At 51.5% G+C, this 14277-nt stretch overlaps 1 protein-coding gene across 1 annotated transcript; it reads left to right on the top strand.

The window, feature by feature from the left end:
* Positions 1-3569: 3569 nt before the first annotated feature.
* Positions 3570-13944, top strand: ARHGEF15 (Rho guanine nucleotide exchange factor 15). Its single transcript, XM_007952347.2, has 15 exons — positions 3570-4182; positions 4431-4763; positions 5016-5070; positions 7727-7785; positions 7882-8093; positions 8210-8370; positions 8552-8704; positions 8843-8972; positions 11627-11701; positions 11819-11911; positions 11995-12155; positions 12253-12405; positions 12548-12630; positions 12739-12843; positions 13793-13944. The coding sequence occupies exons 1-15, from the start codon at positions 3570-3572 to the stop codon at positions 13942-13944; spliced, it is 2538 nt and encodes an 845-aa protein (XP_007950538.1).
* Positions 13945-14277: the final 333 nt, after the last annotated feature.

Raw genomic sequence — 14277 nt, 5'->3', positions numbered from 1 at the left:
ATAAAGTGAGGTATACCTGTATAGTATGTAAGTGACCCCTCCTTGGGTTTCCGAGGTGGTATCACTACGGAAGTAGATTGCCCAACCTTCCCTCCTAGGAGTGGCTGGTGGGTTTGAACCGCCAACCATCTGGTTAGCAGTCAAATAAATACCTTAGGCACTATATCACCAGAGCTCCCCTATGGTATATTACAAGGTATAATTGCTATGAGAACAGAGAGGCCCAGAATTTGGTGTGAAGGAGAGTGGGTTGTAATTTTAAACAGTGGTCAGGGTAGGCCTCATTAAGAAGGTGACATTTTAGGGCAGACTTGAAGGAAGTGAAGGGAATCATCCATCCATGTAGATGACTGGGGAAGGAGATTTCTAGGCAGAAGAAACAGCTATGCAAAAGGCCTGAGGCAATGATGTGCCTGATAGGAGAGAGAGGGCGAGAGGGTAGATCTAGATCAGTGGGGCCTTGTTGCTCACTGTAAGGACTGTGGCTTTTACTCTCAGATTAAAACAAAGCAAAACAATTTTTTTTTTTTTTTAAATTTCAGCCTTCTGGATTTTCTTCTCAGTATCTTGTCTCTCCCACGTCGGTCATGTTGTCAAAAGGGACCAGTCCTTGGAGAAGGATATGTTGCTTGGTAAAGCAGAGGGTCAGCGAAAAAGGGGAAGACCCTCAAACAGGATAGGTTGACACAATGCCTGCGATGATGGGCAACATCACAGCAACAAATGTGAGTGTGGTGCAACAAACCAGGTGTGTGTGGCTGGGCAATGTTTCGTTCTGTTGTACACAGGGTCTCTATGAGTCGGAACCAACTCGACGGCACCTAACAACACATCTTGTTTGGAGTGTATGTGTGTATGAAAGTTTGGCAAAGGCAGGCACCTGGGTGTGGGCAGAGGCCCCCAGAGTTCACAGCTGCTCTTGCATCTTCATTTCACTATCCTACTTCCCAGGCTGAGGTGTGGCTCAATCCACCCTCTCAATTGTTTTAATGACACCTCTGGCCCTGGGAACTCAGCTCCCCAACCATACAGTAAATTAGGTGAGAGGGACCCCTGCCCAGCCCTCCTCCCAGCCAAACACCACCAATACCACCCAGTCAGACCGGAAGAGCCAGGGCTCAGGGCCCAGGGAAACGGGGACTGAGCATTGTGGGTGGGTAGGAGTTCCAGCAAATGTTATGCCCAACTAAAGGAGACAGATCTCAGCTCTCCTTCCCCACCCCTGGCCTGCCCCCACCTTCTTTCCCTCTTACAGACACACACACACACACACACACACACAATCTCTGACATCTGCCTGACACAATGGCCGGGTGGGGCCAAGGAACTAGCTTCCTCTGTGGAGATCTCAATCTGGGCCTTTGGTTCCGTCCCAGAAACACAGAGGAACAGACACTTGGAGACCTTGAGGGGCTGCCCGCTGCACTCCTAGCTCCAAGGGGCAGGCTGAAAATAGAAGCTGCTTGAAAAAGAGAAAGGTAAATTCTTGGGACTTTAATGGCAGAGAAAGAGTTTCTTGTGAAATTATGGGTTGGCTCACCCCTAGGCCACACACATTGGAAATTAAAGAGATAGGCTGTAGTAGGAGTTGTGAGAGAGATGGCCTTAGGGGAACACAACACTATGCCTTAGCTGAGATAGATGCTTGTAAATGGCCATGTGTTCCTAACACCCCAACTCCTGTGCCATGGCCACCCCACCCTCACCACACCCCATCCACCCCCCAAAATCAAAAACAAAACAAACTCACTGCTGTTGAGTTGGATTGGCTTCATAGCGACCCCTCCTTGGGTTTCCGAGGCGGTATCACTACGGAAGTAGATTGCCCAACCTTCCTTCCGAGGAGTGGCTGGTGGGTTTGAACCATTAGCCTTCTCGGTAGCAGTGAAATGCCTTAGGCACTGCACCACCAGAGCTCCTACCCAAGCCCCTGCAAACCCGGCCAGTGTCCACACAAACAGGAGCAGTGCCTGGGCACAGCAAACGGATAGAACAAGCACATATGGAACAGCCCAGTCTCCTCCAAGCCTGAGTTTTCCTTTCTCAGAACCCGTTAACTTCAGAGACCCAGGATACTGGATTTCTCACGTCTTCCAGAGCCTGAATGTGCGCATGTGGAGTGTGGTGTAGTTGTGTATGGGGGGGGGGTGTCCGGTTGGGAGTAGGATCCGATTCCTGTTTCCTGCCCCTATTCACTCAGGCCTGGGAGGTGACTGAGAATGCAGGGGACTTAAGGGTGAGTGCTTGGGGCTGGAATACCTGGGTCCTAGTGGGAGGCTGGAGTTGGGGTGGGGTAGGAAGCAAATGTCACCTGAGGGGGTGGTGGGCTCCCCGAGCGGGGCAGGGACTGGGGAGGAGCTGGCCAGCTGGAGAGGTGCTGCTTGTACCATCTCGCTAAGGAGCTTCCCCACACAGACACAGAGCCATTGAGCTACAAGACTCACAGTTTGCAGCCCCCAGCCCATATCATTTTTCAAAAACCTCATCTTGGGCCTGGAAGGGTCAGACTCTCCTGCTGACTCCTGAAGGGAGTTTGGGGTACCCCCTTCCCACACCCCTGACCCCGCAGCCTTCTGGAACCATAGAAGAAAGAGAAACCCAGGCCCCAGCGTCCTGGCCCCCTGGCTCTTGCCTTCAGTCTGATCTCCTGGCCACTCCTCAGGCATCCTGGTAGGACCTAGGCCTCCATCGGAGCCTTTCTTGGTGCCCGGATCAGCGGATAACAGGCAATGCCCAGGGCCTCCTGGTCTCCTGGGGTCAGAGGCTCCAGGAATCTTCATGGCAGGAAAAGGCGACTAAAAATAATCCGGAAAGGGAGAGTCCGGAGAGAGGAACAGGGAAATGGGGGGTGGAGGGCCAGTTGGAGCAGGGAAACAGTGATGCATCCCACACAGTGCAGGCGTCCATGTGCACGCACGTGCATGCCCACACGCTCACATAGTTAATGGGCTGCACACTACACACCACACGCTGTACACACCACTCTCCACACCACTCCTACCACCACACCACTCAAACAGCTCCTCAGAACTACACACAGCACATTTGTGCCCCCATCACACACATGATCCACGCACACCGGCTCCACACTTAAATTACACACACGCAGACATGCCAACATGCAGTGGCTATCCTGGCAAGCTGAACTCCCGCTCACTGAACCAGCTGTCTGGCACACCCACCCACAGCCGAGGCCTCTACTTAGGTGCCCCCCACCCCCAGCCTCACTGCCTCCTCTGGCCTGACTGTGGAACAGAAGCCAAACTGAGGCTGAGAAAGGCTGCCCAGGAGGGCCCTGGCTCCTCAGGAGGAGAAATGAGAGACAGGAGAGGAGAGATGTGGAGAAGAGAGAAGAGAGTGAAAAACAGAGGAAAGAGAGGAAGTGCACCAGCCTTCCTCCCAACTCCAGAACTGTGGCTCATTCACTTGCAAATGATTTCTTCCCACTTCCATTGCTCTGAGGCCGCAGGTCCCCCCACCTGGGGGGCACTGAGGGCCTCTCTCCCTCCCTCCTCCTCAGGGGATGACTGCAGCAGTGTGTCTCACTCTTCTGAAGAGCTCTGAGGAAGATGTCAGCCGAGTCCCTTCCCGCAGCTACACCCCCTACCCAGAAGCCCCCTCGGATCATCCGCCCCCGCCCTCCCTCTCGCCCCCGGGGCTCTGCCCAGAACCCAGGGCTCCCCCACAATGGCTCTTCCCCACAAGAACCTACCCCCGCCTCCAATGATGCACCAACCCCGATGTGCAGCCCCATCTTCTGGGAGCCTCCAGCTGCACCCCTCAAGCCCCCTGCTCTTATGCCCCCCTCAGCTTCTAAAGCCAGCCTCGACTCCCCAACTTCTCCAGGCTCATCTTCCAGAACCCCTAGTCCAGTGCCCAGACGCCCTGTCTCTCCAGAGCCCGTTCCCCCGTCTCTGGTCCCCCCACCCAAACCCTCTGCATCACCTCGCACCACTCCACCGTCGCTCCCTGAGTCCCAGGCCCCACCCCAGGATGGCTCTGCCTCGGCCCCTGGCGCTGTTCGGAGGCTGGCTGGCAAGTTTGAGGGAGGGGCTGAAGGCAGAGTTCAGGCTGCAGACGCCCTGCAGCTGGGTCCCCAAAGCGGAGTGGATGTGAACGGGGAGAGAGAGGCTCCCCAGGGCGTCCTTGTTGGGAGCGGATCCCAGGAGAATGGCGCTGCAGGTAAGTAAGTGCAGGGCCTGGCTTGGATGGTCCCATTCCAGTTTATCTTTATTTTTATTGCTTTAAGAGGGGTCCTTTCAGAGGTTGAAACGGATTTTATGTTTCAAAAGTCTGGTTTTAGAATCTCTGAGGGTTTGAGGAGAGTCAAGGTTGGGAAGATAGATGGTTAGGGCTGAATGCAGGAGGCTTGGGCAGGGTGGAGCCTGGCCCCAAGCACTTTCTTTTTAGGACATCTCTGTGTCCCACAGATGCTGCCGTGGCCTGTCCTCCCTGCTGCCCCTGTGTCTGCCACGTAGCCCGGCCTGGTCTGGAGCTCCGATGGGTGCCTGTGCGGGTCTGTGAGGATGGCCCCAGGGCCCCCTGCCGGGCTTCCCCACTGCGGACCTCCCGCTCTCGCCCCAGCCCTCCAAACAGCAGCTATCCCCCTGTTGTCCTCACGTCCTACCGCTCCACTGCTGAGCGCAAACTCCTGCCTCCCCTCAAGACCCCCAAACCAGCACGGATCAGACAGGATGCTACCATCCCTGGGGACCCCTCACAACCAGATTTCGATCTGCCCTCCGAAGATGGAATTCAAACAGGTATAGGGCTGGGGGGATGGACCTCTTTGTTGTGCAGGGAAGGGATGGATGGAGGTGGGGCATTCTAAAAATCTAAGAACTACAACCCCCAACAAGCCCTGGAATTTTTTAAATTTTTTTCATGAGCTGCTTCCCTGGGGTTGATGGGAATTGTAGTTTTTATAGTAATAGTCTCTGCTGTGCCTTAAGTCAGGAGTCCTGGGCTGCAGGATCTGAAAGGTTTGTTCTCTTCATTCTGGGTTCTTTTTCCAGGGGACAGTACTGATGAAGCTCCTTGCAATGCTTTGGCAGTGACCATAGAGAGCAGGTATCAAACATCCCACCCTTACACCCACCCTCACTAGTGCCCATGCTTCTTCTTTAATTCCTTTTTTTTTTTTTTTTTTATTAGGATTTGGGTGAAGATTTACAGAGTAAATTCACTTTTCATACAGCAGTTCACATATACTTTGTCTCATGTCACTGACCAAAATTTACAATGCAGCAGCTCCCCTCCCACTTCCTCCCCACAGTTACCTCCTCCCAGTGTCCATCACTTCATACTCTTCTGCACCCTGAGCTATCTCCCTGTGCATAAGCAGCCCTTCCTTCTCCCATGATTGTTCTCTCCAGGGCGTGTGTCTACTTGAGGTAAATGTTTAACTCACATGCCTGTACTTTGTTTGGCTGGAAACCACAGTTGTGGGTTCAATTCCAGACCTGAAGGGCAACTAGGGGCCATAGTCTCAGTGGTTACACCAGGCTCTATTGGACCAGCAAACCTGGTCCCCACCTTCTTTTTTTTTTTTTGCCTCCAAACGATTTTGAGTTTTGTACCACATTGTTCTCCCTCTTTATGTAGGATCTCCTACATCCCTTCCAAGTGGATGGCAGTGGTAGCTGGGCACCATCTAGTTCTTCTGGTCTCATAGTTGTATAGGTTGCAGATCGGATGGTGTACCAGTCGCTAGAACTGATTGTTTCCATTAATTTTGCTTTTCTTCTTTCTTCATGATGAGGAGAGACCTGTTGTTGCATCTAGATGGCAGCTTCCTAGCTTTTAAGGTCCCAGTTGCTACTCGCCAAAGTAGTAGGTAGAACAATGTTTTGTATAGTATGTTATGCCAATTGAGCTTGATGTCCCCTGTGACTATGGTCCCAAGCCTGCAGGATCAACTACTCGGTCCCTCTGGGTAGCTGGCTGTGACCAAGTAATGACCATAACCTTGCCCCTTGTCAGCTCTACTATACACCTGGGAATTCTGATCATTCACATGAACTTATAGGCCCATTGTCTGCCAACCCTATATATGATCTTGGATACACTCTCCATTTAGACATACCTAATTGTTTAGCTGGGAGCTCTGGTAGCATAGTGGCTAAGACACTTGCCTGCTAACCAGACGGCTGGCGGTTCAAACCCACCAGCCACTCCTCGGAAGGAAGGTTGGGCAATCCTACTTCCGTAGTGATACTGCCTCGGAAACCCAAGGAGGGGTCGCTATGAGTCGGGGCCGACTCCATGGCACATAACAACAACAACAACAATTGTTTAGCTTGTTCACCCATCTATCCGTCCCTATACCCATGTTTGCTTTCACTGACAACTCAGTACTGTATATGCAAAGGGGTTCATATTTGTTGTCTGTACTGCCCATGTAACTCTCTCTGTCTTTCTCATCCTCAATGCTGCCATATTGGTCACTCACATTTGGTACATTGCCCTTCTCTTCACCCAAATCAATATTTATCTCTATCTATCTAACAGCATTCCCTCCCCTTCCCTCCCACCCCTGGTAACCAACAAAGAAAATGTCCTCCAATATATAAATCTTTCCTTAACTTTTACAATAACGGACTAATACAATATTTGTCCTTTTGTGACTGACTTATTTCGCTCAGCATAATGTCCTCCAAGTTCATCCACGTTATGCGGTGTTTTGCAGATTCTACATTATTCTTTAGCGTTGCATAGTATTCCATTGTGTGAATGTACCAAAGTTTGGTTATCCATTCCTCAGTTGTTGGACATCTAGGTTGTTTCCAAGTTTTGGCTATTGTAAATAGTGCTGCGATGAACATCGGCGTGCATATATCTGTTCTTGTTATGGCTCTCACTTCTTTAGGGTATATACCCATGCTTCTTCTTGAAGGCAGATGTTATAACCTTCATGTGCAGTTAAATTCCACTTCCACAAAGTGGAGTGAAGAAGGGCTGGGACTCAAGACACAAGCAACTCTGGTCTCTGATCCCAGTTCTGTGCCTTATTAGTTTTACAACCTTATTATACAGTGTTTCTGAGTCCCAGTAGCCCCATCTATAAAATACCTATGAGACGCCAGCTACTCGAAGAATTGTTGGGATATGATGTTGGTAAAGAGCTGGACTCTGTTTCAGTTCTCTTCCCCGTCCTTGCCATTATTGTCCAAAAATCCATTGGCAATCATGAACATCATCTATGTTATGTGAACTTGTTAATTGTCTTAGATTCACCATCGTTATCAGAGTTAATCCTCGTCTAGTCATTTATTCAACCAACGTTTACTGGTGTGGGAGACCATTCTCCCAGGTTTTTGGCTTGAGAAGTGGGTGTGTGGTGCTGCTGCTGACCAGAACAGCTGGCACAGAGAGCTGCCGGTGATGGTGGGAAGATGTTAGAATGTGGGCTTCACGTGTTGACTTTCATCCAGGCACAGGCAGGACATACTAGACAATGATTGCTGCAGTGAGAGGGCTGGAGGTCAGGACCTGGAGGTCGGGACCTGGAGGTCCCTGCGACACAGTGGTGGAGATAACAGGGCTGGGTGGAGCCCACTTAGGTCAGGGTCTCCCTTGCAACAGGTGCATAAAATAAAGATATGGGATTAGGTTTTGGGAGCTAGTAGGTCTGTGCACACCACTAGGCGCCACTGTGTGGATACCAGCCCCTGGAGGTGTGCAGCAGCAGTGGCTCTGGTTTTCCCATCCCTTTTGCTCTCCACAGGGATGAGGAGGGGCTGGAGAGGCTGAAGGAGCAGAACTGGGAGCTGCCCCTGCAGGATGGTGAGGCTTTAACCTCGCTTCCCTGTCGTGACCATCAAGCTGAGGGAAGGGGGTCTGGGGCACTGGACCTCCCTGATGTGTACCTCCGCTTTCCAGAACCCCTGTATCAGACCTATCGAGCAGCTGTGCTCTCCGAAGAGCTGTGGGGGGTTGGTGAGGATGGGGCTTCCTCGCCAACAAATCCTGGAGATACTCCCACCTTTGCACGGCCCCCTGGACCTCGAAACACGCTGTGGCAGGAGCTTCCAGCTGTTCGAGCCAGTGGCCTCCTCGAGACCCTCAGCCCCCAGGAGAGGCGCATGCAAGAGGTGGGCAGGCACATCTGGGGTTGGGACTGGCTGGATCAGGTGTAGGGGAAGATCATGGCCTAAGTCCTGGGCTGGCCATGAGCTGGGCTTTCCCCTCCCACCCTGCCCTTCCTCAGAGCCTGTTTGAGGTGGTGACATCTGAGGCCTCCTACCTGCGCTCTCTGCGGCTGCTGACTGACACTTTTGTGCTCAGCCAGGCGCTCCGGGACACTCTCACTCCCCGGGATCACCACACACTCTTCTCCAACGTGCAGCGAGTCCAGGGAGTCAGCGAGCGGTCAGTGGGGCCCCTGTCCTTCCAGGAGACCAGATCCTGGACGGGCCCTGAGCACTTCCCTGGCTCTCTCCCGGTCCGGTCCTGGGGTTGTGGGCCCAGTTAGCTGCCAGCTCTTACCTCGAGAACATGGGAGGCCTGCGTCTCTGTCCCTTCCATTGCTTGTTTTCCCTCATGCCTCCAGGTTTCTAGGAACGTTACTGTCCCGTGTGCGCTCCTCTCCTCACATCAGTGACCTGTGCGATGTGGTGCACGCCCATGCTGTGGGTCCTTTCTCAGTGTATGTGGATTATGTGCGGAACCAGCAGTATCAGGAGGAGACTTACAGCCGTCTCCTGTAAGAACCCCTCAGACGTCTAGGCATGGGGAGGAAGTTGGGGAGCAGTGTTGGAATCTCAGCCAGGGCAGGCTGGGGAAGCAGCTAAGGGCCTGGGAGGGCCTTGAAGCCGACTAGTCCCTGCCTGGACTTCTGCAGGGACACGAACATGCGCTTCTCTGCTGAGCTACGGCGGCTGCAGAGCCTCCCCAAGTGTGAGCGGCTCCCACTGCCATCCTTCCTGCTCCTGCCCTTCCAGCGCATCACCCGGCTCCGCATGCTGCTGCAGGTACCCATCCCAGCTTGAGGACTTTTCTGCTCCACGAGCCCAACTGGAAAACTACCCGGGGACCTCCTGTCTAGCCATCACCATTTCCTATCCCTCCAGGAATGCCTCCAGTTGCCTTTGTATCAACTCCAACTCATGGCAAACCCCACTGTATTTCAGAGTAGAACTGTGCTCCATAGGCTTTTCAAAAGCTGATTTTTTCAGAAGTAGATTGCCAGGCCTTTCTTCTGAGGCACCTTTGGGTGGACCTGAACCTCCAACCTTTTGTTTAGCAACTGAATGTATGAACCATTTGTAGCATTCAGGGAATCCACGTGACGCACAAGTCCACACTCTAGGCTTTTCAGTTCAGGAACTACCTACTCCTACCGGGAGCTCTCCAGATGCCCCAAGGGGCAGTATGGGTGATGGAAGAGAGCCTCTAGGAGACGTGAGCGCTAGATGTAGCCCTGCCACTAACTGGCTGAGGCCTTGCGCAAGTCCCTTCCCCTCTCTAGCGCTCGGATCGTGATGAGAGGTCTTCAAGGTCTCCTCCACCTGTATTCTCCTATTGCATACATTTTCAGGGGGAGTGATTTCACCTCCAAGGAGCAAGTTCTTGTGGGGGTGTGTGTGTGGGTAGAATGAGGAATTTTAGATATTTCCGTGGCTGTAGCCCTCCAAAGGGCCATAGTACATAAATAGATTTAAAGTTATACCTGTAGTTTTTTTTTTTTTTTTAATTTTTATTGTGATTTGGGTGAAAGCTTACAGAACAAATTCATTTTCCATACAGCAGTTCGTATACATTTTGTTTCATGTCATTGACTGCAATTCCTCACAAGTAACAGCTCTTCCCACTTCCTCCCTATAGTTATCTCTTCCCTGTGTCCTTCCCTCCCATGCACTCCCACCCCCAAGCTATTTTCTTATGCAAACACTGCCCTTCTGTTTCCCACAATTGATCAGATTGCTCCAAGGAGTGTATCTACCTTATGTAAATGTTCACATGTTCACCCCATATGCCTGTCTATTGTTTGGTTGGAAGTGAGTTCAGTTCCAGGAGTGAGTTCAGTTCCAGGCCTGAAGGGTAACTAAGGGCCATAGTCTCAGGGGTCTCACCAGGCTCTATCAGACCAGTAAATCTGTTTTTTTTTTTTTTTAATGATTTTGAGTTTTGTTCCACATTGTTCTTCCACTTACTTATACCTGTAGTATTAAAATTTCATCGCAGAGGGTGATTACCAAACAAAACCAAACTCACTGCTGTTGAGTCAGATCCAACTCATAGCAACCCCTCCTTGGGTTTCTGAGGCATTATCTCTATGGAAGTAGATTGCCCAGTCTTCCTTCCGAGGAGTGGCTGTTGGGTTTAGAACTGCCAGCCTTCTGGTTAGCAGTCAAATGCCCTAGGTACTATGCCACCAGATCTCCTAGGAGGGTGATTAGGAATAAAAAAATGTCTTAAAAAAACAAACAAACAAGCTAGTTGCCATCAAGTTGACTCCAACTCACGTAACCCCATGTGTGTCAGAGTAGAACTGTGCTCTGTAGGGCTTTCAATGGCTGATTCTTTGGAAGCAGACCACCAGGCCTTTCTTCTGAGGTGCCCTGGGTGGCCTTGAACTTCTGATCTTTAGGTTATGGCCGATTTCGGTGGCCAAGCACATTAACCATGTGTACCATCTAGCGACTCCAAAAGGTCTCCTTACGGGAGTGATAATTAAAAAAAGGCTGAGAAACACTCTTTTATTGCAACCTAGTGATTCTGCCCACCTTAAAGCCAGGTCACTCGATGTGGTGGGAATCATGGTGTGGAGATTCCCCAACTGGATTACTAGCTTCTCAATGTCTTATTCAGCTTTATGCATTCTCAGTGTAGACAACACAATAATAATAACCATGACAGCTGAAAGTCTGTTAAGTGTGCTATTCTAGGCATTTTTTTTTTTTAATTTTATTGTGATTTGGGTGAAAGTTTACAGAGCAAATTCATTTTCCACATAGCAGTTCATACACATTTTGTTTCATGATATTGACTGCAATTCCCTACAATGTAACAGCTCTCTTCCCACTTCCTCCCCGTAGTTACCCCTTCCCTGTAGACAGTTCTAAGTGCTGTGTGCACCCACTGACCCTTACCAACAACTGTATGAGGGGAAGAACTATTATTAACCCCATTTTATAGTGAGGAAACTAAGGCACAGAGAGGTAAAATAACTTGCCCCATGTCATATAGATAATAATTGAAGGAGACAAAATTTAAATCCATTCTTAACCACTTGTTATATTGTTTATACTAATTATTGTGGTTAATAATTATTAAAATAAAATAATTGCTACCCTGTTTTCAGCATTTACTATGTGCCACAGACTACACCAAGTCCTTTACATAAATTACCTTGGTGGAAATCTCACAACAATGCTATGAGGTGGGTTTCATCTCCATTTTACAGATGGGGAAACTGAGGTTCAGAGAGCTAACATACCTTGCTCAAAGTTATACAGATGATGAGTGGTGAGGTCTCTCAGCCTTGTTCAAGGATTTCCCCATCAGCTCTGATCCCTACACTTCAGCATGTCTCCAAGCCAGCCCGGGTCCTCTGAGCTGTGGCCCTCCTAAGTCCCAGGGCCACAGAGCAGAGAGTCTAGTCACCCTTCCTCCTTGTCCCCAGAATATCCTACACCAAACGGAAGAGGGGTCCAGCCGCCACGACAATGCCCAGAAGGCCCTGGGTGCTGTCAGCAAGGTGGGTTGGAGGGATGCTGAGGTTGGGAGAGGTGATGAGGTGGGAGGGGGAGATGGAAGGAGTGGCAGGGCGTAGGGGCTGGCCTCCTGGGTGGGTGACCTGGCTTCCCTTACCCAGATCATTGAGCGCTGTAGCGCCGAGGTGGGGCGCATGAAGCAGACTGAGGAGCTGATCCGGCTTACCCAAAGGCTGCGCTTCCACAAAGTCAAGGTTCGTCCCTGCCAGACTCCCCACTTTCCCTTTCCCCAAGCGCTTGGAGGCAACCCCCTCCTGAACCTCCTGCTTCCTCTCAGGCCCTGCCCTTAGTCTCCTGGTCGAGACGCCTGGAGCTGCAGGGGGAACTGACAGAACTCGGGTGCCGGAAGGGCGGTGTGATCTTCCCCTCACGCCCCCGCTTCACCCCCCTGTGCCTGCTGCTCTTCAGTGACCTGCTGCTCATCACTCAGCCCAAGAGGTGGCTCCCAGGGAGGGAGGGCACCCAGGCTGTGTTGGAAGAGGTGGGGTCCAGGTGAGTCCCTGCTCTCATTCGGAACCTCTTCTTTCCTGGGCAGTGGGCAGCGGCTGCAGGTTCTGGACTACGCCCATCGCTCCCTGGTCCAGGCCCAGCAGGTTCCGGACCCATCTGGACCCCCGACATTCCGCCTCTCCCTTCTCAGCAACCACCAGGGCCGCCCTACCCACCGGTTACTCCAAGCTTCATCCCTGTGAGTTATGTCTCCTTCAGAAAACATCTGAGACCCTCCCCTGACATCTCAGACCCTACCAATCTCTTCCCCAGTCTTCCTTTTCTGTGACACTTGTCTAACTCCTGAGTCCAACTGTGACCCCTCCCTATATCCCCACCAGATCAGACATGCAGCGTTGGCTGGGAGCATTCCCTACCCCAGGCCCCCTTCCCTGCTCCCCAGACACCATCTACGAGGACTGTGGTGAGTCCTTGGAGGGGAGGAGGGAAGGAAAACTGAGTCTTAAGGGCAACATAGGGAGCAGCTAAAAAGAGTACTGATTCTACTGCAATGCCATCCACTCCCAACTAGAATGTTCCCAGGAACTGTGTTCAGAGCCTTCTACACCTGTCAAGACTGAGGGACGGAGTTTGGTGTCCCGGGCTCCCCCCAAACCCCTGCACAAAAGCCCTGAAGGTGAGAGATTGTTATTGATTCATTCAATAAATATTAAGCACCTACTGGGTGCTGATCACTGTTGTGGGCAATCTCTGTGAAGCACAGTGATTCTCCCTGTAGGAGCATACATTCTAGCAGAGGAGGCAGACAAGAGAAAATAAAACGAATAATTATATAATACATTAGAAGGTGCTAAGTGCTATGGGAAAACCAAAGGGGGGCAGAATAAAGGAGGTCAAGAACGCAGTTTGGGAGGGTTACAATTTAAAATATGAAGGTTCAAGTAGGCCTCATTGAGAAGAAGGCAACATGAGAGCAATGGTTTAATGGGGATGAGGAATTTAGCCACTTTAGTGTCTCGGGGCTCTGGTGGCCTAGTGCCTAGGGATTTGACTGCTAACCAGAAGGCTGGCGGTTCAAACCCACCAGCCACTCCTCAGAAGGAAGATGGGGCAATCTACTTCTGTAGTGATACTGCCTCAGAAACCCAAGGAGGGGTCGCTATGAGTCGGGTCTGACTCGAGGGCACATAACAACAACAACAGGGGAAAAGGATCCTAATCAGAGGCAACAGACAATGTCAAGACCCTGAGGTCCAGGGAGTTTGAGGAACAGTACAAGGCCGCCAGTGTGGCTGAAGGGAGCGAGAAGGGGAGAGAAGTGAGATGAGATCACAGAGGTAACAGGAAGCAGATATGTGGGTCCCTGTAGGTGGTTGTAAGGACTTGGGCATCAGCTCTGAGTGAGATGAGCAGTCATTGCTGGGTCTGCCACAGGGTGACTCCAAACCCTCCCTGCTAGCTGTCACCTCCACCTCCAGTACCTTTTCCATCCATGCTCCATGCTTCTCTACTAATTCCCATACCCTCCATGACCCTCAAGGCCTTAGACCCCCATTAGGGCCTCTCTCTGCCTCCTCACCTGACACCCTCCCTCCCCCACCTTGGGCCTCTGTCTCTTTTCCCAGGTTGGCTGAAGGGGGTCCCTGGGGCCTTCCCTGCCCAATTGGTGTGTGAAGTCACAGGGGAACACGAACGGAGGAAGCACCTTCGCCAGCACCAGAGGCTTCTTGAGGCTGTTGGGCCCTCTTCAGGCACCTCCAGTACCTCCCCACCCTAATGCAGGCCGAGGAGAGGGCACCAGCTGGGACAGCTGGACACCAAGTTGGCTAAAATCCTCAGAGAGGACAAAGCCCATCTATCCATGGATTCACTGTGAGTGAAAACACTACCTCGAGTGGCAACAAACTGAGACCAAGCTTCAAGGCAGGCAGCCAACGGAAACAGGGCCACTTCAGCCTACAGCAGTAAGGAAGCATCAGGATGTCTTGAGTGTACTGCTAATAGAGGCAGAGGCTTAGTAAAAACCAGTTGCCCCGAGTTGATCCAGAGTCATGGGGACCTTCACGTGTGTCAGAGTAGAACAGAGCTCCGTAGGGTTTTCAGTGCCTTA

The sequence above is a fragment of the Orycteropus afer genome, unplaced genomic scaffold (genome assembly GCF_000298275.1).
Source record: "Orycteropus afer afer isolate SDZICR_OR568_19922 unplaced genomic scaffold, OryAfe1.0 scaffold00330, whole genome shotgun sequence".
NCBI lineage: Eukaryota > Metazoa > Chordata > Mammalia > Tubulidentata > Orycteropodidae > Orycteropus > Orycteropus afer.
This window is presented reverse-complemented; position numbering and strand designations above follow the sequence as displayed.